At 47.5% G+C, this 25,367-nt stretch overlaps 2 protein-coding genes across 4 annotated transcripts in view; both read right to left on the reverse strand.

Moving 5' to 3' along the window:
* LOC137524136 (oocyte zinc finger protein XlCOF22-like) overlaps positions 1-25,367 on the reverse strand; it is a 214,467-nt gene that overhangs the window by 188,299 nt on the left and 801 nt on the right. For 2 of the 3 annotated variants that reach the window (XM_068243689.1, XM_068243690.1), the window contains exons 2-6: positions 22,743-22,843; positions 21,757-21,921; positions 21,552-21,675; positions 16,998-17,095; positions 16,762-16,888 (exon numbers count right to left, since the gene is read on the reverse strand). In XM_068243689.1, the coding sequence (XP_068099790.1) occupies positions 16,762-16,888; positions 16,998-17,095; positions 21,552-21,675; positions 21,757-21,921; positions 22,743-22,843 (615 nt within the window). Of the gene's footprint in view, positions 1-16,761; positions 16,889-16,997; positions 17,096-21,551; positions 21,676-21,756; positions 21,922-22,742; positions 22,844-23,340; positions 23,403-25,367 lie in introns of those variants that run through there. The other variant, XM_068243691.1, reaches the window with a different exon arrangement.
* LOC137524137 (zinc finger protein 436-like) overlaps positions 1-25,367 on the reverse strand; it is a 297,499-nt gene that overhangs the window by 27,768 nt on the left and 244,364 nt on the right. The window lies entirely within an intron of this gene.

The raw sequence follows: 25,367 nt of genomic DNA on the forward strand, positions 1-25,367 counted from the left end.
TGGGCAGGAGGGGTTTCAATTGCAGGAGGTCGGCCGAGAAGATCTTGAAGACGACGTTGGAGTGTGCTGCGCAGAGGTTGTTGTGGGGAGCTCTACTCCACGGCGGCGGCCCACAATCACATATGACGAGTTTGAGGAGATGGAAGAGGAGGAGGGTATGGACAATGTTGACAGAGACCCAGATTTTGTATGTGAAGGAGAACATCGCCGTCGTAGCAGCAGCACAGATGAGTCTGTTGAAGAACCCACTGCTGCACGAGTTCGCCTTGTGCCACAAGGTAGGCGGCGCGAAATTTCAGGCACCACAAGCGTGGAAGTTCAAGTGAGACAAAAAAGAGGCGCAAACAGAAATCACCAGCAAGGCAGGTGCTCCAAAGTCTGGCCTTTCTTTGAAGACTGCAGTGAGGATGGTACCATGGTGATTTGCAAGGTGTGCAAGACCCGCCTGAGCAGGGGGAAACATTAACAACCTCTCCACCACCAGCATGACCCACCACATGGTATCCAAACATCCCACTCTGTGGCCGCCAGGACAGGGTACCAGCAGCAACACTGCCTCCCTTGGGGTCACCAGACTCACCACCAGACCCTCCTCAGCAGCAGCAGTAGCCCAGCCATTGCGTGGTTCACAACAACATTCACAAACATCAGACGACGCTGACACTGTCACTTTCCGGAATAGTGCTCTTGAGGTCTCCCAGTCATCAAACACAACAACCAACAGCCGTTCAGTGTGCAGCCCTACGGTTCAGTTGTCTGACTTGGAGATGCTTGAGCGCAAGAGGAAATTGCCAGCAAATGACCCCCGGGCTGTGGCACTAACAGCCAGCATAGCCAAGCTTCTGGCCTGCGAAATGCTGCCATATCGAGTGGTGGAGACAAACAGCTTCAAGGGCATGATGTCAGTGGCCATCCCACGTTACGTGGTTCCCAGCCGATACCACTTTGCGCGCTCTGCAGTGCCTGAGTTGCATGAGCACGTGGTCAGCAAAATAACCCGAAGCTTGAAGAATGCCGTTGCCTGCAAGGTTCACCTCACCACTGACACCTGGACGAGTGAGTTCGGCCAGGGTCGATACATCTCCCTTACCGCACACTGGGTGAACCTTGTGGAGCCTGGCAGCGATTCCTCACCTGCTACGGCGCGGGTGTTGCCCACGCCGCAAACAGCTGCACCGCCGTCCCTCCCACTGGATAACAACAGCAGCACCTACCTCTCTGACTCCTTCTCCTCCAACGCATCTCAAAGCTGTACCTCATCCGGAAACGCTAACCCAGCAGCAGTAGGATCGTGGAAGCAGTGCAGCACAGCTGTTGGCATGCGTCAGCAAGCGTTGCTGAAGCTGATCTGCCTTGGGGATAAGCAGCATACAGGGGAGGAAATTTGGTGGGGAATAAAGGAACAGACGGATTTGTGGCTGGCACAGCTGGACCTGAAACCGGGCATGGTTGTGTGTGATAATGGGAGTAATCTCATTCGCGCTTTAAGGTTGGCTAAGCTGACACACATCCCTTGCCTGGCACACGTGATGAACCTAGTAGTTCAGCGGTTCCTGAGGACATACCCAGGCGTGGCCGATCTTCTGTTGAAGGTGCGACGAGTGGCCAAACATTGCAGAAATTCCAGTACTGCTTCGGGGGCACTCGCCAAGATGCAGGAGCACTTCAATCTCCCCCACCATCGCTTGCTGTGTGATGTCCCTACGCGCTGGAATTCTACGCTGCACATGCTAGCCCGCTTTTGCGAGCAGAAGAGTGCAGTGGTCCAGTACATGACGGCGCAGTACCGAGGCGCATCCGGACAGCTGCCAAGCTTCTGTGGATCCGATTGGGCCAAGATGTTGGACCTCTGCCAAGTCCTCCAAAAGTTTGAGCAATCCACGTTGCTTGTGAGCAGTGACAACTCTTCAGTCAGCATTACCATACCACTGCTGTGTTTACTGAAGAAGTCAATGTTGAAAATCAAGGAAACAGCTGTCATGATGCAACTGGGGGAATCTGAAGGAGAAAACGATCAGCGTGATGGTACCAACATCAGGCCATCCGCCTCAGGAAAAGCTGGCCCCAGCAGCTATGACGAAGAAGAGGAGGAGGAACAGCTGGAGTTGGAGCAGGAATTTCATGCCACCACTGACGAGGGCCAGAGCGGTGCACGTTGGACTTCCACAATTCAGCGCAAATGGTCAGCAGAAGCAGACCAGGAAGAAGGTGATGACTATGATGCATCACAACAACTATCACAACGCTCACAAGAGGATGATGAGGATTCTGGCAGGACTCTGGCACACATGGCTCAATTCATGCTATACTGCATTGAACGCGACCCACGCATTGTGCGCATTCTGGACAACACCAATTACTGGGTTTATACCCTTCTGGATCCACGGTACAAACACAATGTTCCAAAACTGCTTGAAGAAAGAGTCAGACAGGTCAAAATGGAAGAATACCAGCAGGTCCTTGTGGAGACTTTAGAGAGGAGATTGACATCCTCCCCCTCCTCTAGCCAGTTGTACGCCGACAGACTGACTTCCACAAACCCAGGACGACCAGGAGGGCAGCAAACAACACAAGCCGCAGCTAGTGCCCAAAAGGGAATGGTATTGGCAGTGTGCTTGGAGTGGGAAAATTTTCTGACACCCATGCAGCAGCCCACAGAACAGCAAGCGAAGATGGTCAAGTACTACATGTCAGATGGCGTAGCTGTGTTGAACAATCCATCTGCACCCTTCAACTATTGGGTATCGAAGCTAGACACCTGGCACGAAATGGCAACGTACGCAATAGAGGTGCTGGCTTGCCCGGCAGCCAGCGTTATGTCGGAACGCTGTTTCAGTGCTGCCGGAGGCATCGTCACAGATCGGCGTATCCGCCTCTCCACAGAAAATGCAGACCGTCTGACTCAAATTAAAATGAATCAATCCTGGATTGGAAACGACTATGCAACACTCCTGGACCCCAACCAAGTAACATGAACAATGACCATGTGTGATGGGTTAGCGTTTCCGGTCCCTGTTTATTGAACCTCTTATCTGTATTACATTTATGACTGCATGGCGGCAAAAAGCATGCTATCCGCACGCTTCTTGTCCTCATGCAAGGCCTGGGTTGTTGTGTCTGAAAGCGTGGCCTTCTCCTCCTGCGCCTCCTCCTGTTCCATCACGTGTGCTGCTGCTGGGTTAGCGTTGCCGGTCCCTGTTTATGGAACCTCTTATCTTTATTACATTTATGACTGCATGGCGGCAAAAAGCATGCTATCCGCACGCTTCTTGTCCTCATGCAAGGCCTGGGTTGTTGTGTCTGAAAGCGTGGCCTTCTCCTCCTGCGCCTCCTCCTGTTCCATCACGTGTGCTGCTGCTGGGTTAGCGTTGCCGGTCCCTGTTTATGGAACCTCTTATCTTTATTACATTTATGACTGCATGGCGGCAAACAGCATGCTATCCGCACGCTTCTTCTTGTCCTCATGCAAGGCCTGGGTTGTTGTGTCTGAAAGCGTGGCCTTCTCCTCCTGCGCCTCCTCCTGTTCCATCACGTGTGCTGCTGCTGGGTTAGCGTTGCCGGTCCCTGTTTATGGAACCTCTTATCTTTATTACATTTATGACTGCATGGCGGCAAAAAGCATGCTATCCGCACGCTTCTTCTTGTCCTCATGCAAAGCCTGGGTTGTTGTCTCAAAGCGTGGCCTTCTCCTCCTGCGCCTCCTCCTGTTCCATCACGTGTGCTGCTGCTGGGTTAGCGTTGCCGGTCCCCGTTTATGGAACCTCTTATCTTTATTACATTTATGACTGCATGGCGGCAAAAAGCATGCTATCCGCACGCTTCTTCTTGTCCTCATGCAAGGCCTGGGTTGTTGTGTCTCAAAGCGTGGCCTTCTCCTCCTGCGCCTCCTCCTGTTCCATCACGTGTGCTGCTGCTGGGTTAGCGTTGCCGGTCCCTGTTTATGGAACCTCTTATCTTTATTACATTTATGACTCCATGGCGGCAAAATGCATGCTACCTGTGCAAAGAAAACAGACATTTCCCGCATTTAAAAGACAGTTTTCCGTTTGAAACTTTAAAATCGATTTTCTCAAAAACTATAAGCTCTTTTTGCTAAATTGTTTTTTCCTCTTGTACCCACTCCCAAGGTGCACATACCCTGTAAATTTGGGGTATGTAGCATGTAAGGAGGCTTTACAAAGCACGAAAGTTCGGGTCCCCATTGACTTCCATTATGTTCGGAGTTCGGCGCGAACACCCGAACATCGCGGCCATGTTCGGCGAACTTTCGCGAACCCGAACATCCAGGTGTTCGCCCAACACTAGCTACACCCCACTAGATGAGCAACTAATGAGTGGAGGGGGATAAGCAAAGACCCCCCTAGCACATAATAGTCATATGTATTGACAAAACTCACACAGGAATACTCACAACAGTGAGCCTCCATTGTGTCTTACTAATAGACTCCTTTATAAATGCTTTCATTTGTCCAAGGACTGTCCATTAGGACTCCAGTGTTGCATGTGCTGTTTCCCTGGTACCTTCCTTTCGGATAGTGTGCAGTACATAAATTGTTGTTACATTGGAGACTCAGCTTTTTAATTATGTATGCCATAAGGTTGTATTACTGTTGTTTTTGCAAATAGGGGTTTGTAATGATTTAGAGGGTACAATGAGTAAACAAAAATACACAAAACAGAGAAAAACGCACCTTTATTTCTAAATAAAATATTGACAACATACATTGTACTAGAAACATAATTTAAATGTTGTGAAAATCATAGCAAATTAGTGTGGGTTTTCATCTACAATACTTTCTTTAATGGAGACATGGTGTATTATGTCATTTTTACTTGTTTCTCCCCATTAAAACGCATAGAAAATGAAGTTAATAAAACACCTACACAAAGGCCTCGATTCATAAAGCATTCCCGCATTCGGAAATGCTGAAAACTGCTCACTTTACCGACCACACAGCAAAATCTGTATTCATAAAGGCTTTTTCCGCATGAAAAGCCGACATTCGCGAGCAGAGTGATCAATCACTGCCTTGCGCGGTGATTATCATAGCAAAGGTAACAAATGTCAATTCATAAAGATTAGAGGTAGCGGTATGCGGACGGGTATTACCGCTACCTCTGATGTGGCGAGAAGCGTGCGGAATACATTGCAGTGAATGGGACAGACCTCCCAAGCAGCTGCAGAGAGAACACCGCACGGAGGGATTCCGCCTGCTTCTCCTGTTTCCGCATGTCTCCCGACAGCCTAACGCTAGCCTACAGCGGAATATCTCCGCACACCTGTCACAACTAGCAACATTTTTATGAATTACCACCCTGAAGGTGGAAATACCGACAGCGGTGTTTCCCCGCTCGACGTTACCTTCCCGACAGCACTTTTATGAATCGAGGCCAAAGACTAATTTATAAAAAAACAAAAAACAAGACATAGATCAGTTAGGTGTGATAAGTAGTGATAAAGTCATTGGCAAATTAACAGAAGCAGTGCTGAAAAATGAAAAATGTGTACAAAGGAGATTGTTAAACACTTAAATATGAATTATTGCAAATTCCTTCTGTTTTAAAAAGGCAAACCACACTATGCACAATTGTTCTAAATACTGCATCTGCTCAGCCACTGACAAGGAATCATACAAAGTTTTGTGGACAAAGATTTGTAGACAGTCCCTATTCAGTTTGCAGATGGGTCTTGTGTACAGCGCCCAGCCTCTACACCCCTCCCCATGTGCTGTGTACTGTAGTGATACTGGAGGAGCCTGCAGAGCCAGTTCTGCTCCATCAGATATGGACAGAGTGAGTGTAATAAGCTGAAGCTGGGAGCACACCCGTCTGTCAGTTTTCTGTGAGTGCTTTTCTGTATGACTTCTGCACGGCCCATATAACAAACCAGCCAAACTGTTCCGCACAGTGGAAAAACTCTGCAACCCAGCATGTCAAAAACTTAATATCGAGTCTTCAAAGGACCTCTGTGACCAATTTGCCCATTTCTTCACAGACAAAGTCTCCGCTATAAGGTCCGCCATCCAACTTACAGCATCTGAGCCTAATATAGCGCCGAAGACCATTAGCAGAGACAACGTAACACCTTGGTCAAACTTCAAAGAAATTGATGAAGAAGTCACATCAAGCATCCTCCTTCACGTCCGCCTAACTACCTGTGACCTGGATCCTGGCCCAACACAGTTCATGTTGAACTGCCCCGACCTGTTCGTACCGGTATTCCTCAAAATTGTTAACTGTTCCTTACAATCAGGGATATTTCCTGCTTTACTGAAGGAAGCAATCATCAGGCCTCTCCTCAAAAAACCCTCCCTGGACCCAGATGCAATGACCAGCTACAGACCTGTCTCTAACCTCCCCTTTCTGGGAAAGCTAATTGAAAAAGCTGTATACCTCCAGCTAGAAGCCAGAATCCTACAAAATAACAGTTATGACCCATTCCAGTCTGGCTTCAGGAAACACCACAGCACTGAAACTGCCCTCATCCAAATATGCAACCACCTGCTCATGGCAAGAGACAGAGGAGAGTGCTCGATCCTCATACTGCTAGACCTCTCTGCAGCCTTTGACACAGTTGACCATGACATCTTGATAAACAGGCTACAGGAATACTGCGGCATTGATGGCATAGTACTTCAGTGGTTCCAATCCTTCTTGAGTGGCAGAGCCCACAAAGTGTCTATGGGGCCCTTCCTGTCCACCCCTGTAACACTTAAGTATGGGGTGCCCCAGGGCTCAATCCTCTCTCCCCTGCTTTTCACGATTTACATGCTACCGTTGGGAAAACTAATCCAAAAACATGGCCTGACATACCACTGCTATGCAGACGACACCCAACTATATCTTTCCTTCAAGCCTGGTGTGACAGACCCAACTCTAACTATAAACGCCTGCTTACGTGAACTACAGCAATGGATGAATGACAACTGGCTGAAACTAAATGCAGACAAAACTGAAGTCCTTCTGATTGGACTGTGCAAATTTGGACAGAGGCGCCAGGCAGGTTAAAATGATCTAAAAACAACTAAAAAGGAGGAGTACAGGTGGACTTACCTCCTGAAATGATGGACAATCAAGATTGTTCAAATCGCAAATAACAATTTATTTTGGCACTCCGCAACGCGTTTCGCAGATATAACCCGCTTCATCAGGCAAGGAGTGCAAGCTCAAAAAGGTCCAATAGTGGCAATGCGCCTCTGAGACAGAGGCGCATTGCCACTATTGGACCTTTTTGAGCTTGCACTCCTTGCCTGATGAAGCGGGTTATATCTGCGAAACGCGTTGCGGAGTGCCAAAATAAATTGTTATTTGCGATTTGAACAATCTTGATTGTCCATCATTTCAGGAGGTAAGTCCACCTGTACTCCTCCTTTTTAGTTGTTTTTAGATCATTTTAACCTGCCTGGCGCCTCTGTCCAAATTTGCACAGTATATAGTCCACCTTGGGTGGAGGGGACTGTCCCCTTCTTTCTATCTACAGAGAGCGACTTCTTAAACCTGAGTGGGGTCAGGTTCTAATACTCCCCACCTGCAGTTCAAGTGGTTGCCTATGTGGTAACCCGTGTTTGTGAGTATATCCACATCTGTTAATTATTTCGCCAACAATTGTTAGACTTACTGCACTATATTGGGCTCTCGGTTTTTCTTTTTGTTTCAAGTGCATCCTTCTGATTGGAGGGCAGAGCATGATAACAAAACAACTTAACTTGCAGTCTTCACCACTGGGAATAGGAGGCACAGATCTGCGCAGCTCTGATCATGTGCGTAGCCTGGGAGTTCTAATTGATGGGGATTTAAACTTCAGAACTCAAATCTCTGCTGTGGTGAAATCATCCTATTTTCACCTGAAGAACATTGCAAAAATCAAGCACCTCATCCCCCAGAAGATCTACCAACCTTAGTTCATGCCTTCATTACACCCCGACTGGACTACTGCAATGCTCTCTACACTGGCCTTCCAAAAAAGGTCTTGTACCGACTACAGCTGATACAGAATACTGCTGCCAGACTGCTAACCAACCAACCCCGTCACTGCCACATAACGCCAGTCCTGCATTCCCTTCACTGGCTACCTATAGAATGGAGGGTCCTATTCAAGATCGGCCTACTGACATTTAAATCCCTGAATAATCTAGGCCCTGGATACATGAAAGATATGTTGCAGCTACGTAGCAATCCCCGCATTCTCAGATCCACAGGTTCTAATAATCTAGTCATACCCAGAGTCCACTTGGAAACTTTTAGTCCCAGAGGCTTCTGTCATGCTGCCCCTACGTTTTGGAACTCCTTACCTCAGCAGATCAGGACAGCTCCATCCCTGGACGTGTGTAAATCCAGACTGAAAACCCAAATGTTCAGTTTGGCATTTGCAGAAATGTAACTTTTGTTGTGTGAATACTTCATCCTACTAATTACTGAATCTGAGAGAGCCTAAGCGCTTTGAGTCCTATGGGAGAAAAGCGCTATAGAAATGTTATTGTATTGTATTGTATATGCAATTCACTTTTTTTCCTGAGTTTACACCTAGGAGATAATTTTTCTTCGAGTTAAAATAACTTTTTAGCGCTTTGCAATTGAAAAAGTACCAAAAACTAGGAGAAAAAATATCATCAATATATTCTTGCTTGTGGCAGTTTAAAAGGTATTTTACTGATAAGATGTGAAAATATCCCCTAGGAGTAAACTCAGGAAAAAAAATGGTTACAGCATATGGGCCCGTGTGTTTCTGTATGTGGGAAAACATGCACGGTTTATCACGGGAGCTAATGTAATTGATAGAGAAAATGCTCCCAGTGCTTCACTGCTGTCTGTTTTATCTGCATGGGGAAACCACATTCAAGTGTGCACTGGCCAATTGTATAACATTGGTTCTCAGTTTTCCTGTGCAGAAAACACAGGCCAGCATAGTGAGATCAGGAGCCAGGAGTAGCCGCTGGGACAGGCAGTACATGTGCCCCAGTGAGTCTCTGTTGTCTGCATAGTGACTTGCTGTGAGTGTAGCAGCAGGGACAGGCAGCACATGTGCCCCAGTGAGTGTCTGTTGTCTGCATAGTGACTTGCTGTGAGTGTAGCAGCAGGTCTAACTTCTTATGAGGGCCTCTGTCACGTGTGGAAGTCATCTTCTAAAGCTCTTTAAGTAAAATTTAAGAATTATGTATATTCTTTATATTATCAAATATTTTGGGCCCCCTTCTTGTCTCTGGCCTTCCTGCCCTGCTGCCACTGTAAACACCCACTCCTCCAACTGCACATGCCTTCTTTCTGCACACTGCCGCTTGGCTGTGTGTAGCAACCACCGCCAGGAGCATATTGGGCATACGTGGTTACGACTGTTACCCAACTGCACATGACTAGTACGCTCTCAGCCAAGTCTAATGTGTGCTCTGTGGTAATGGTGGTGGTGGTGGGGGGGGGGGGGATTTGGTGGAGGAGTTAGTCACAAGTCATCAAATATCTGATGATGCAAAGAAGAAACAGGTATCCAAAGCTTGTTTTTGTTCCTCTATGGTATATTTTAAGCCAGATTTTTGGCTGTTTTGGCCCAGAATCTAGTGCTGCTGACGACAGTCTCTGCCCCCTTCTCCGAATGTCCCTCTCAACCTCTCCTGCTCTGCCAGAGGGAGTCAGGACTCCACTGCCACCTACGGCCATACTTTAAAACAGAGGGTAGGCACTGTTGTTAAGGAGTCATCCATGTTTATGCTGTTTCTCAATCATATACCGTAGATATTGTCTGGCTGTGGCTCAGGAAAGGAAGGTGGAGGGCGCAATTGGGCAGCTCAGCCTCTGTACATAATTTCTGTTTGGAAGAGACATCCCCCTCCCTTGTGTTTAGCTACACTGCCCTTCTGGAGGAATTTATAAGTGCCCCGGCATTAGCTGCTGATCTCACTGACTCTGTGGCAGAATCAGCTAGAAAGGCTACTGATTTGGAAATGACCAGAAGAGCTTCTAGGCTCTTTTCATGTGGGGTACCTGCTGCTAAGTGCCTCTGCAAGCCTTTCATCCATTTGACCAAGTTCCTTGCAAGACAGTCCACGACAATCGCAGGTTTAAATGAAAATGCCACAGCATCCCATGCTCGCTTTAGGAGAATCCGTGGGATCTTTGAGCGAGCCCATGTCCTCGAAGGACAAACCTGTGTCCTTTGAATACTGGAATAAAGGGGCGTAAAGTTTAAGACATTTTGACCAGATCTCCTGATTAATGCAGATCTGCACTCAGAACGTCGTTAGATACAGATACACAACAACATAATAACCTTCAAACAAAACATCATTTATTTGTTACAGCCGACACAAATCCTGCAATACATCTGCACTGTTTCTACCTCCTGATTCTTGGAAGCAGACATCAAATTACAAATTTGTGATTAGACACAAATGAGGGGGAATTAGATAGGATTAACTCTCTAAATACAAACAGGGCGCATTTATCTCTGTTTTCTTTCTGTCCTGTGCAAGAGTTCAGGTCCACTTTAACCCCTAGCCGACCGCTCCACACCGATTGGCATGAGCGCGATGGCAGCCCCAGGACCACTTCACGCCGACTGGCGTGAATGGCTGCAGACGGGGATTGCGAGCGCTGATGCGCGCGCATCTCCACATCTCCTTCAGTCTCCCAGCGGCGATCACCACTCGGAGACGGTTAGACGGTGAAACAGCCGTCTATTAATATTGTACAGCGCTGCGATCTACAGCAGCGCTGTACTGGGGATGGCCGTGTGACAAGGCTGTCCCCCTGGCAGGCAGGAAAGTGATCCGCCGATCACAATGACTGGCTGGCGGTGGTGGTGGTGGTGGGGGGGGGGGGGAGGTAGCGAGAGGTATAAAATAAACAAAAAAAATGTGAATTAAAAAAAAAAATATATATTTCTATTTATATATATATATTTCTATTTATATATATAGAAAAAAAAAACCCAAACATCTGGGGCACAATCAGATCCCACCAACAGAGAGCTCTGTTGGCGGGGAGAAAAGGAGGGGGGGGAAATCACTTGTGTGCCGAGTTGTGCGGCCCTGCAGCGACACCAGCGATTTTCAATTTTTTGCGCTTTTTTCCCCCTCCCGATGCTCCACTGCGTGCTACAATTTTGTACAAAGCGCAGTGTTCTCCCCAGAAATTTTTTCAAGCCAGGTGGCATGAAATAGTAGCCGGGTGGCATGAAAAAGTAGCCGGGTGGGGCGAGGTGAGAGAATACAGCGTCAGTGCTTCTGTGAGCAACTCTGCTTACAGCATAGGAGGAGGTGAGCCGATGACAGCCGGGTGCTCATCAAAACTAGCCAGGTGGAGCACCCGGCTAAAAGAGCCCGAGGAGAACACTGAAGCGCTTTGTAAGCGCTGTTGCAGAGCGATTCCTTTTTTCACTTCTTGACGTGAGTCAGGAAGTGAACTCTTTCACCTGCAAATTAATACATTTATCCATAAAAGCGCAAACGCAATCATCGGATAAAGCGGATTGTGAGCGTTTTGCACATTTCCTATACCTTCCATTGTAGCAAAATCGCCCCGAAAATGGTACTTGCAGCGATTTGCTGAACGGAAAGTGGACGCAATGCGCTGATATGAACTATCCCATAAGGATTCATGGCACTAGCGATTTCAGGGCATTTTTAAAAATCGCTAGCGCTAAAAAACCCCAAAACCACGCAAAACGCCCTAGGTGTGAACAACCCCTTACCGCAGGCTGTATACTGGCCTAATCTGTAGGAGCCTCTGGGGGTGTGTCCTGCGGCGGATTCTGCTGACTGCTCCATAGTCCCCCCGCAGAACGCCGAGCATCGCAGCAAGTCTGCACCTTAAAAGCCACACTTCTTGCTTCCGGCCCTCCCTCCCCACCGCCATCAGCCAATCATGCGCCAATAGGTGTGGTCCAACCATCACTCAGTCCCGCCCCCTCTCCACAACGGAGGTACGCACGACAAGGACTCATCCTCTACACGAGAAAATACAGCCATGGTGGTGGCGCTCTATAAGACTCCATGAGTCCAGTAACTGCGCAGTACACAGCTCCAGGTTACCCATCACCTCCACGCACCAGGCCGCCCAGCAGAGCTGACCCCACTGCCGTCACTTTACACAAATACTACCTAACGCATGGTAGGTGTCCTCAGGATTCCCGACTAATAATAATAAGCAGGTGCTTCCCTGGGTGATGCAGAAACAGAAGAACAACTGATTGGGGGGGGGGGGGGGGAATACTTTTATGCTGATTGGTTTGTAATTGAATTACTTCTGGTAGGTGTTTCCGGTTTGGGGAGGGAGGAACAGTCTCAGGAGGGGCCGTCTTGGAGGACATAGGGAGGAAGTCCTGAATGTAGAGCAGGTGACATCTGTAGTGTAGTTCCAGCACTGTGAGGCCACGTCATTGCTGCTGCTCTAATAATATGTGCTTCCAGGAGACTTGTGCTTGTATCCCCGTAGCTTCATAAGCTGCCTGACTGTAACTTTCCTCCACATTCCTGACATGACTAAGGACGCTCTCCTGTGTGACGTTTCTGATGTGCCATAACACTAGCTTTCTGACTGAAACATTTCCCACAGTCTGAACATGAATAAGGACGCTCTCCTCTGTGACTTTTCTGATGTGCAACAACATAAATTTTCCGACTGAAACCTTTTCCACACTCTGGACATAAGTAAGGATGCTCTCCTGTGTGACTTCTCTGATGTGCTAGGAGATGAGCTTTCTGAAGGAAACATTTCCCACACTCTGGACATGAATAAGGACGCTCTTTTGTGTGACTTCTCTGATGTCTAAGAAGATTAGATTTCTGAATGAAACTTTTCCCACACTCAGGACATGAATAAGGATGCTCTCCTGTGTGACTTTTCTGATGTCTTAGAAGATAATCCTTAAGACTGAAACATTTCCCACATTCAGGACACGAATAAGGACGCGCTCCTGTGTGAGTTCTCTGATGTTTAACAACATAAATTTTTCGACTGAAACATTTCCCACACTCTGGACATGAGTAAGAATGCTCTCCTGCGTGACTTCTCTGATGTCTAACAAGCTCATTTTTCTTACTGAAACTTTTCCCACACTCTGAACATGAGTAAGGATGCTCTCCTGTGTGCCTTATCTGATGACTAACAAGCTCATTTTTCTTCCTGAAACATTTCCCACACTCTGAACATGAGTAGGGACGCTCTCCTGTGTGACTCTTCTGATGTCTAAAAAGATTACTTTTCCGACTGAAACATTTCCCACACTCTGGACATGAGTAAGGATGCTCTCCTGTGTGACTTCTCTGATGTCTAACAAGCTCATTTTTCTGACTGAAACATTTCCCACACTCTGAACATGAGTTGGGAGGTTCTCCTGGGTGACTCTTCTGATGTTTAAAAAGATTACTTTTCCAACTGAAACATTTTCCACACTCTGGACATGAGTAGGGACGCTCTCCTGTGTGAATTATTTGATGTTTAAGAAGACCAGATTTCGAATGAAAACCTTTCCCACAAACAGAACATAACAAAGGATGGGTATTTGAGGTAACAGGATGGGATCTATCACAAGGTTCCTCAGGATTGGAGAGATCTGGTGATTTGTCCTCATGGTGACGTCTGCTGGGTATATTATCAGCAATGGAGTTTCCTGCTGGTAAATGTAGTGCGGCACCATTATCTTCTGCACCATAATCTGTTGGAGAAATAATAACAGTCAGAGAACAGTCATTGTCCTGTCAGCAGTCATGTGTGTTGCCGTAGCAGTGACAGATAATGACAAGAGAATATACAGGGTGGTGCAGGAAAGACCCCCGTGCTCCTCTTACTCTATCCCCGCTGTGTGGGGTCTCTGGCATTATGAAGCCTGTGTCACCTCCATTTGCTGCGGACTGAGAGTGTTACCTATACGGCAGCACATGCAGGTGACACAGGCTTCAAGTAAGAGGACACACAGCAGTGATAGAGTAAGAGGCACATGGGGAACTACTGACCGGGGGCTTCCTGTATACTCACATTCCTGCGAGGCAGCCGGGCCAGTCTCTCATGCACCCCCCTGTATATATTCACGCTCCTGCCAGGCAGCCAGGCCAGTCTCTCATGCACCCCCCTGTATATACTCACACTCCTGCCAGGCACCCGGGCCAGTCTCTCATGCACCCCCCTGTATATACTCACACTCCTGCCAGGCAGCCGGGTCGGTCTCTCATGCACCCCCTGTATATACTCACACTCCTGCCAGGCAGCCAGGCCAGTCTCTCATGCACCCCCCTGTATATACTCACACTCCTGCCAGGCAGCCGGGCCAGTCTCTCATGAACCCCCCTGTATATACTTACACTCCTGCCAGGCAGCCGGGCCGGTCTCTTTTATGCGCCCCCCTCTATATACTCACACTCCTGCCAGGCAGCCGGGTCGGTCTCTCATGCACCCCCTGTATATACTCACGCTCCTGCCAGGCAGCCAGGCCATCTCTCATGAACCCCCCTGTATATACTTACACTCCTGCCAGGCAGCCGGGCCGGTCTCTTTTATGCGCCCCCCTGTATATACTCACACTCATGCCAGGCAGCCGGGCCGGTCTCTTTTATGCGCCCCTCTGTATATACTCACACTCCTGCCAGGCAGCCAGGCCGGTCTCTCATGCACCCCCTTGTACACACTTACGCTCCTGCCATAAACCTGGGCCATCTCTCATGAACCCCCCTGTATATACTTACACTCCTGCCAGGCAGCCGGGCCGGTCTCTTTTATGCGCCCCCCTGTATATACTCACACTCATGCCAGGCAGCCGGGCCGGTCTCTTTTATGCGCCCCTCTGTATATACTCACACTCCTGCCAGGCAGCCAGGCCGGTCTCTCATGCACCCCCTTGTACACACTTACGCTCCTGCCATAAACCTGGGCCAGTCTCTCATGTGCCCACCTGTATATACACACCACTGGAGCTAATGTGCAATCATTCAGTATCATCCACATGTATCGAAATAGAGCAAGAAAGAATTAAATAGCACCCATAGCTCAGATAAATGCAATATTTATTAGGCCTTAAAGAGACCCAGAGCAGTACCTAAATTCAAAAATTTCTCTTACCTGGGACTTCCTCCAGCCCATAGTAGGCCGTGAGGTCCCCCGGCGTCCTCCTGGTTCCTCTCCGGGTCCCGCTGGTGGTTCTGTTACCAGTGACACCCGTGCTGGGTCTCTTCCTGGATCTGGACACTCTGCATCATCACGCTGGCCACTACGCGTCATCACGGCGGCCAGTGTGACAGTCCTGCGCATGCGTGATTTTCAAACTCTGAACCGCGCATACACAGGACTGTCACACCGGCCTCCATGATGACGCGGAGCATCCAGATCCAGGAAGTGTCGGCCCGAGACACCCATCCAGGGAGTCGCTGTAACGGAGCCGCCAGCGGGATCTGGAGGGGAGCCAGGAGGATGCTGGGGGACCTTGCAACCTATGGTGGACTGGAGGAAGCCCCAAGTAAGTGAAATTTTTGAATTTAGCTACTGCTCGGGGTCTCTTTAAAAGTGTACCCAAGATGACATGTTGCATGAGATAGACATGTGTATTTACGAGTGGCAAGCATACAGACACTTATGCTGTGCTCCTTATTTTTTTCCCCAGCCTGAAGGAGTTAATATTCAGCTATGGAACTGCTATTTTTTCTCCAGTCGGGACCCAATCAGCTCACTGATAAATTACAGCTATAAAACATTTTCCCAAGCAGATAACTGGGCTTCTGACTGCAAGTGAAAAGATAAAAAGGACAATAATTCATGTATTTTCACTCTGGGACTCTTGAAACACCGCAACTGAGCAGAGACTCTAAAACATTTAATCTGCTTTGTAAATGTTTATACATAAAATAAAAACTTTATATACCTTAAGTTATTTTTAGGAGTAGGAGGACAGATACAATTGTTTATCTCATTGGTTTATTTTCATCTCGGGTTCACTTTAATAAAGACCAGGTTACACTCAAACAATAGATAAAATAAAAACAATGAAATCCACAGCAACCCACCCATAAGATCGAATGTCATAGAAACAATTACATGTCAATCAATTCAGTCCAACAATAGATCAGAGGCCTTACAGCACATGTAATGTACAGACAAGTTTTTATGAAGTATCGTGTATTGTAATCTACCATCAGTGACCAGCCCACTCAATGCGGCCAATCCAGGCTGAATGGCGCACACTATCCCACAATGGCTGCAATTCACCAAGCATTACCCCATTCAGCAATGCAGAAAACAGCTGAATTTACTGAAAATTCAATCAAATGTCAATTCACTAAGTTTGTTATTGAGATAAAATGACCGACTTGTGCAGAAAATACCTCAATAAATTTCAATTCACCAAGATTAGAACACTTGGTAAAAGCAAGTGAGATGTTCGGCATTTTAAAAGCAGCCTGGAGCTGTCAGTAACTAACAAAAAGCCATTTGGTAAAATGTACAGTCTAAGGAGCCAGCCAATAGGAGGAGCCACCCAGTCCTGCTACTCCAATGGTACCAATGTACTGCTGAACGGGACATCAGAAAGTAAGAGCTTTCCCCTGTAACCCTTCAGACATGAACAGGGAAAGACTGATACACAGAATATACATGATTTACCGAATGTGGTATTTTACCAAATTATTATTTTTTTACCGAGCAGATCAACAACAGTTAATTGAAGCCAATGTGAAGGCCGGAGGGATGGTGCACATGGTCTTGTCTGGGGCACCAAATAGGTGGGAAATGGCCCTGGGTGTAACACATTGTTGTATGTGGCAATGGGGAAGGCTGCTTGTTCACCTGGAAGTGGCATCCCTGAGTCACTGGTCCCCATCATGTCACTCTCCTCTGCAGACTGCTGCTCCTCCTTCACATGTGTCTCTTCATCATCTCCATCCTCCAGCTTCACATCCGTCACTTCTTCACCCTAAACACAGAAAATAACAGGAAATAACACTGTTACAATGCAAGCACTGATGAAGTGAGGTCATTCCATATGGAGTCAGTGTTGTGTTTACAGCCTCCGTTCCATCTACCTGATGAGGGTGGGGGATAGTGTGATCTTCCTGTGTACAATCCTCGGAATAAAGAGGACCTGTATATCTCTCCGGTGAGGTTCTGTTACTGGATCCACCTGTAGGGAGCACACACAGGGGTGGAAAAGGCAGAAATATAAGATTCCTCTATTACAGCATAAAAGCGATCTCTGCCATGTAGTCCCAGTGACTGCTGTACAGAAGCAGCTTTGCGTGTGGCTGGGGAGCTCTGCAGTGTATGAGCAAGTGTTACACTGCTCAGGGGAGGTTCCTGTCTGAGTAGGTGTACTGCTGCTCAGGGGTAGAGTGTAACGATTGTGGAACTTTCTCCGTGATCAGCGCACAACGCGTGCGCTGACACGGCGGAAATCCTCCACAAGCGTATAATTGCAGGCACCCAGCAAAAGGTGCTACGCACCCGTAGAGGGAAATTCCTGTCGGCAGATGGCGCTGGGGAGTGCAGAGGAACCAATCCTCTGTACCTCCACAAATGCCAGACAGGAATTGTACGAAGCGCAGAACGCAATCGCAAGAGAAGCGATTGCGAATGAGAACGAGCAAAGGGACAGGTTGTATGTGTGTGCGCCAATCTAGTCGCCACCCCGCGACCGCGCACACACAACAGCCGCGCACACACAACAGCAGATACGAAACAGGAACGCGATCGCGAGAGGTGCGATCGCCAGAAGTGACACAAGGCTACAGCAAGGCAGAGCACGAGAGTAGCAAAGGCACAGCAAATCATACAATGAGGAGATACGGAAAATAACAAACGCTAACTGAACGCGTACCCCGCACTCATTTGCAACAGTGCACGCGTTCGTGCGCGGTCCCCACGTGATAAGCACAACAGGGACAAGCACGCCTAACTAACCAACGACAAACAAACGTAAAACAGAGGACGCGAGCGCTTGCTTAACGGTTACCTCACCGAGCCTCCAGCAAGCGCTTGTAGCAGACAAGACAGACACACGAAAACAGGAACAAGCGAGAGACAGGATCCACAGCACTAGCGCAGGATGCTAGTGCGATCCAGAGAGGCAGAACAGAAGGATCCACGGCACTAGCGAACGGCGAGTGCGATCCAGGTAGACAGAACAGAAGGATCCACAGCGCTAGCGAAAAGTGGCTAGCGCGATCCCAGGAGACAGAACAGAAGGATCCACAGCGCTAGCGAAAAGTGGCTAGCGCGATCCCAGGAGACAGAACAGAAGGATCCACAGCGCTAGCGAAAAGTGGCTAGCGCGATCCAATGAGACAGGACAGAAGAGATAGCTGGTAGCAACCGCTGCACCAGCTATACTCCAAGAACAGAAATCAGAACCATTTCCTGTCAACCACCGTTGGGACAAGACAATGGCATCGGAATAAACAAACAGATAAACAATCCTAACTGCCCTAGGGAATCTGCCTAGCACAGTTTCCAGGAATTACTCTAAGCTGATCTTCAAACAAAGAGCATGGCTGACACTCTACAGAGTGTTTCACAGGAAGACTCCATTATGGCCAGCAAAGCATTGTGGGACACACATAGTACTTATAGTACACGCCTCCAATGAATGTGGCCAGGCAATTTGCATGACAACGTATGAAAATTCCTCAGCAAGCACAGGCTGCCAAACTGACAGAAGGACTCCTTTCCAGAGTCCTGCAGCATGCAAACCTACACAATGGTCAAAAGGCTGCCTGTCTGCACAGGCAGCTGAGCAAATCATCACATAGAGTCTGTCTGAGCAGGAATGCTGCTGCTCAGGGGTGGTGCCTCTCTGAATAGGTGTACTGCTGCTCAGGGGTGTAGTCGGTCTGAGAAGGTATGCTGCTGCTCAGGGGTGGCACCTGTCTGAGCAGGTGTACTACTGCTCAGGGGTGGAGTCTTTCTGAGCAGGCGTGCTGCTTCTCAGGAGTGGTGTCTGCCTGAGCAGGCATGGAAACAGGCTGTAGAGTGTGTGCAGTATAGCTCCTGGCTGGACTTTCCAGAGATAGTGGAGGTAACCCTTTTACTAAACGAAGTAACAAAGTACGTCGGGGATGCGCTGAAAATGTCACTTCCGTTGCATTGCGCCAGTATGAAAGGCCCCATAGACCTTTATTGATGTAGCGATGGCCAGCGGCGAAACCAGGCCACCGCAACGTGCCAGTGTCAAAGGGCCAAAGTGTGTTGGTTTGTAGGCTGTGTTGGCAGCCTACTGGGCCAATCAAAGCACTGTGTTCACATTCATTAAAGCCACTGGACCCGCCGGGGCTCAGTGGAGCGGCCGTTGGTTCGGAGGAGCGAGCGTAAGTTACCAGCGCATGCTAGCAGCACTACGCCAGTATAGCAAGCTCTGAGCTCACGCCCCTCTCATTAAAGTACAACTATCGTGAAAATTGTAAAATTTAAAATACATGTAAATACATACAAAGAAGACGTATGTTTATTCCAGGGTAAAATGAGCCATTAATTACTTTTCTCCTATGTTGCTGTCCCTTACAGTAGGTAGTAGAAAACTGACAGAACCGAAAGGTTTTTGACTAGCCTATGTCCTCATAGGGGATTCTCAGGGTTTTGTTTGTTTTCAAAAGCACTTAGTGATTGACAGATGCTCCGTCCAACTGCCAAAAAAGTGTGCAGCAAGCAGGGAGGCTGGCCAGCATCTTTGTATAAATCCTTTTCAGGGAATGTCTTCATAAAGAATAAAAGCCTTGCTGAGAATCCCCATGAAGAGATGGACTAGTCCAAAACATGTTGGTTCTGTCAGATATCTACTACCTACAATAAGTATCAGCATCAACATAGGAGAAAAGTCATTTATGGCTCATTTAACTCTGGAAGAAACATATTTCTTATTTGTATATGTTTACACATATTTTACATTTTACATTTTTCTGCGACAGTGGTCCTTTAACTACTTAAGGACCGCGGTGATTGAAATATACGCCCTGTTTTGGAGGGCTCCTGGCTGGCAGGGCGTAGATTTCAATCACTGCCCGCAGCGCGCAGCCTCAGTTTCCGTTGCTCCCCGCCGATCAAACCCAACGTCTCTTACTGCAGCTCACTGGCTCTGCGGACTCTATGACGGCAGAGCTATGTGAATCGGTCAGGAGCCGATTTCATTGGCTCCTGGCCGTGTCTATCAATGGCGCCAGACTCGCAAAACGTGTTGCAGAAACTTTTTGGAGTAAGAACAAATGTATTTGATCCATCATACATATTGTTGCGTCTCTATGGCGAGGTGATTCTATCAACACCACTGTAATAAGTGGGATTTGTTGTTTAAAAACAAAGTCTTTTGGAGAGGAGACCAGAGCAAATCATTTAAAAAGATGTGGTCGTTTAATTAAGCATTATTGATTTCCATTTATATTCGAAAATTCAATAAGGTACAATTCTTAGTTACATCAAAAACAGTTACAAATTGAATTAGTAATCTGTATGTATATTTAAAAAAAGGTCTATTGTTTGGTTTGTGTGTCTGTATGTGAATGGGTGTGTGTGTGAAGCTGAAGAATGAAAGAATGACACTTTCCCGCCTAAGTACCCTGTATAACTAAAATGGGATGGTCCCACAGTGTATCCCAATACTATCTGTGATTGGTCTAATTAAATAATGCTATAATTTCTATTGGTCAACTACTGAATCTAGCTGTTTCAGTTAACTCCTCATTTATCCCAAAGAGAGCACATGTTCCATTCTGGCTGAAACCAGACTTGGCAATCTTCTGGTATGCCTTGGCCAGAGAAATAATGAAAGACAGCTGCTTGACCATAGCTTCTGACTGTGGGGGATGGCTAGCATATACATTCCAAGAGAGGGGGGTAGTTCACAGACATCATAGACCAAGTCTTATGTTAACATTCCCACTAAAGCCTTGTTCCCCTAACCTAGATAATGGAAGATTTCTTTTCAATCAGGCTTATCCATATCACATATATAATTGATCTATAGCTTTGATATCTCAATCGCGTCACATCCAATATAGACAATTCTCCTCCTCATCACAGCAGGGCCCTAGCTATGTAGAGAGCTCAAATCATCAAATATTTAGATCACTCAATTAAAATCTCAAAACATTCAACATATTACAACCACCCATTTTAATCTATTTTATACTTCATTGGCGCCTCTGTATTATCCAAGTGATTTTGCAACATCTGTTCGGTCTTGCATGAATGAGAATAGCATGAACGGATTCAAAAAGCTGCCGCACTCCAGTCCTCGGGGGCCGAGGTCCTCACATGGTTTTGGCACAGCTCTAACGAATTGATGGGACTGAATCAGGAGAGGTGTGGCTCATCAAGTAGAGCACATTTCTCTGTCCATCCTAAACACTGCCCCGGATTTGGCCCTTGAGGATTGAAGTTTGTCTCCTGAGGGATAGACTGTTAGCTTTGCCCAAGTATCATTATTGTTTACCATGTTTTCATGTTGTTGGGTTGTGTTTCACTGAATAATTATCCAATGATCAGTTACTGAGTGTTTATTTCCAATGGATTCTGTCTAGCAGGTGATCCAGGCTAATGTGCTTATCAGATAATGGGGGAGGATCTAAGTGGATCCTCTGAACTGCTCTTACCTGGTGATGTGAAGGGCGGCTGATTCTCCATTATGAAGTCCTTGTAGAGGTCCTTGTGTCCTTCTAAATACTGCCACTCCTCCATGGAGAAATAGACTGTGACATCCTGACACCTCATAGGGACCTGGCACACACAACAATAGTTACTATACACACACCCCTTGCTGATGCTGCATAATGTCCCATAATCCTCAGCACTGCTCACCTGTCCTGTCAGCAGCTCAATCATCTTGTTTATGACTTCTAGAATCTTCTTCACATTGTTTCTCTGAGGTGTCAGGGAGTGAGGTGGAGGCACTGAGATGGTAGATGGGCCCTGAAGACGGCTACCGGGAGTCTCACCAGATGTCTTCTTCACTACTTCATACTCCTGTGTAATAACACACAGTAACAGCAATCACCATGTACATTCCCAGAATCCTCCTCACCCAGCACAGGCCTGACATGTTGTGGTGATGATGGTATATTCCCAGAATCCTCCTCACCTAGCACAGGCCTGACATGTTGTGGTGATGATGGTATAAGAAGGCAGTGAGGGACACAGGTATATATATAGAATGGCTGTGCAGGGGGAGAATCCTGTAAGAAGTAGTTATGGACAAACAAGAGGAGCCTGTATGAGAGTGATGACGAGAGGAAAGTGTGGAGAGGAAAAGGAACTACCCAGGATGCAAAGCATAGCCGCTCATCAGTTATACATGGTGGTGGAGGTGTTACAGCATGTATGGCTGCCACAGGTACTGCACACGTATCTGCACTGATCATGTCACTGCTGGTGGCAGCTGCACAAAGGAGTACAGAAACATCTTATATGCACAAGTGCAGGAAATGCCAGAAGACAAGCAGGTGATGATGGCGGCTGCAGTAGAGTTTGGCAGAGCGTCATCAGAGCAGATCCTCAGCACCTGCTAATGTCTATAAATCACAGACTTCAAGCAGTCATTGCATGCAAAACATATGCAACAAAGTACTAAACATGACTGCTTTATACGCCTACCAGCCCTTTGTCGTAATCATTATGGAGGTCAGTGTATGTGTCCCTCCCAGAATCCTCCTCACCTCTCTAGTCGGCCCTCCCAGAATCCTCCTCACCTCTCTAGTCGGCCCTCCCAGAATCCTCCTCACCTCTCTAGTCGGCCCTCCCAGAATCCTCCTCACCTCTCTAGTCGGCCCTCCCAGAATCCTCCTCACCTCTCCAGTCAGCAGGCAGATGATCTCCAGGCTGAGCATTACTATCCTCTCAGTCATGTGACTCTGGTCCTCATCCATCCTCATTGATATGGTCATGTGACCTACACAGGGGGGAGAATAGACTGAGGATTATCTGGCCTGTAGGACTATATAAGGAGATGTATGACATGCGCTGCACACCCAGCAGGTCACAGATGGCTCATTATACTGGATGATAATATTAAGTGTTGATTTTATGGAGTAGCTACATACTTGTAGCTAGTCGGAATTGAGATTAAAGGGAACCTAATCTGAGAAGGATATGGATTTTTCCTTTTAAAATAATACCAGTTGCCTGAATCGCCTGCTGATCCTGAGTCTCTAATACTTTTAGCCACAGCCCCTGAACAAGCATGCAGATCAGGTGCTCTGACTGAAGTCAGACTGGATTAGCTGCATGCTTGTTTCAGGGTGATTCAGCCACTATTGCAGCCACAGAGATCAGCTGGACTGCCAGGCAACTGGTATTGTTTAACAGGAAACATCCATATCACTCTCAGTTAAGGTTCTCTTTAAATGAGACAGCTGTGACCGCAGGAAGGGGGAGGAGTTAACATACCTGTGCAGCCGTCTGATCCAATGCATCCATGTCGTCTCTCACATTATTCCCATGCTCAATTCTTTAGCCCAGAAGGAGGAATCATAGGAGTGACATGGAACGCCTTGTGGGAGGCATCCTATCAGATGGCCTCATGGGTATGTTAACCCCTCCCCCCCTCGCGGTCACAGCTGTCTCAATTAAATCTCAATTGAAAGTAGCTACCATTACATAGCTACTCCGTAAATTCAACACTGATAATATGGATCTCATTTATTTAAAGAACCACTGTCAAAAACACTGTTTTTTTCCCAACAGACACCTTTAGTGCTGTTGCATTGCGTGCAGAAGTTACCAGCAAAGTGTTGTTGTTTTTTTTTTTTTACTGTTCCACATAATAAATAAAATGTACTTTCTGCTCTGAATCTGTCCCTTTGTTCGCATCGGTGACATGGGACGCACTAACGCTGTGGAGGGGTGCATAATCTGTAATACTTCAGAGGCACACTGCCTCTCTCCCCCTGCCTGCATTGACCATTCCTAATGAGCAGTGTGACAGCCGCTGTACAGTGGGAGTGCCTGTCAGGGTGACGTCACCGCTGTTGTACAGGAAGCCTGTGGAGGGGGCCTTTAGAATCAGGCACTGCCGGTGTAATGTCTGATTGTGCTGTCGGGAAGCTCCCTCCCACATTGGGCTCGATTCATAACAGTGTGGTCGGAAAAGTAAATCCGTGCGGGAAAACACCGCTTTCGGTATTTCAGACTTCTGGGTGGTCATTCATGAAAATGTTGCCAGCTGCGATAGCAGTGCGGAGATTTCCCGCTGTAGGCTGGCGGTAGGCTGCCGGAAAAAAAAAGCTGGCAGAGTGCCTCCGTGCGCTGCTCTCTCTGCTGCTGCTTGGGAGGTCTGTCCCATTCGGTTACATGTAATCTGCATGCTTATCGCTACATCGGAGCAAGCGGTATTTCCCGTCCGCATACCGCTTGCTCTAATCTTTATGAATGGACATTTTGTTACATTTGCTAAGATAATCACTGCACAAGGTGGTGATTTATGCTCTGCTCTGGAATGTCAGCTTTTCATGCGTAAACAGCCTTTATGAATACGCATTTTGCTAAGTGGTCGGTAAAGTCAGCTGTTTTCAGCATTTCCGCCTGCGGGAATGCTTTATGAATTGAGGCCATTGAGTAGCACGCATGCTCAGTGTGAAGTTAATTATGCTGCTGGTGGTAAAATTCTAAATATCTCCGCTTCCACACATCCTACACTCCCCAAATTTTCAGGGTAGGGAGAGGACCCCCCGAACGACCTCTATGCCAAATTGCAGCCCTCGAGCCCCACTGGTTCAGGAGATAGATTATAGAAACCTATCTCGGTAACCAGTGGGGCTCGGGGGCTGCAATTTGGCATAGAGGTCGTTCGGGGGGTCCCCTCCCTACCCTGAAAATTTGGGGAGTGTAAGAGGTGTGGAAGCAGAGATATTTAGTATTTTACCACCAGCAGCATAATTAAATAAGAACTTTGGCCGCACAGTCTCCTACTGCGCATGCGGGGCAGCGCAAATTAACAGGCAGCGTACTCAGACACAACACTGGGAGCACCTATTGAGTCTCTGAGACTCGCGCATGTGCTGCTCTGTTTGCAGCCAGCTAGAGTATTGTAACAGAACAATATGTTATGCAAGCAGGGAAACGCTGCGTGTTCCCTTGTAGTGGAAACAGGCCCTTAGGGTGCCCATACATGACTCAATTTTGCAAAGCGATCGACTTTCTGATCCTTTAATTTTATCATTTTGGAGGATCAGCCACAACATGGCCACCCGATCGACCTTTTAACCGTTATTGAGCTGAAAATCGGTCAAAACGATCGATCAAAAATGCTGGAAAATGTGTGACGAGTACAGGCGCTCACTGATACGCCGGACACTGCAGGAAGCCAGAATTTACACCAGAGGACTGGTGAGCTTTCAACACTGTACGGACATTGTTGGGGAGGCACCCACATATACACTGGGGGGGGGGGGGGGTCCAGCAGTGGTGGCGCTAGG

Source organism: Hyperolius riggenbachi, chromosome 7, assembly GCF_040937935.1.
Source record: "Hyperolius riggenbachi isolate aHypRig1 chromosome 7, aHypRig1.pri, whole genome shotgun sequence".
Lineage (NCBI taxonomy): Eukaryota > Metazoa > Chordata > Amphibia > Anura > Hyperoliidae > Hyperolius > Hyperolius riggenbachi.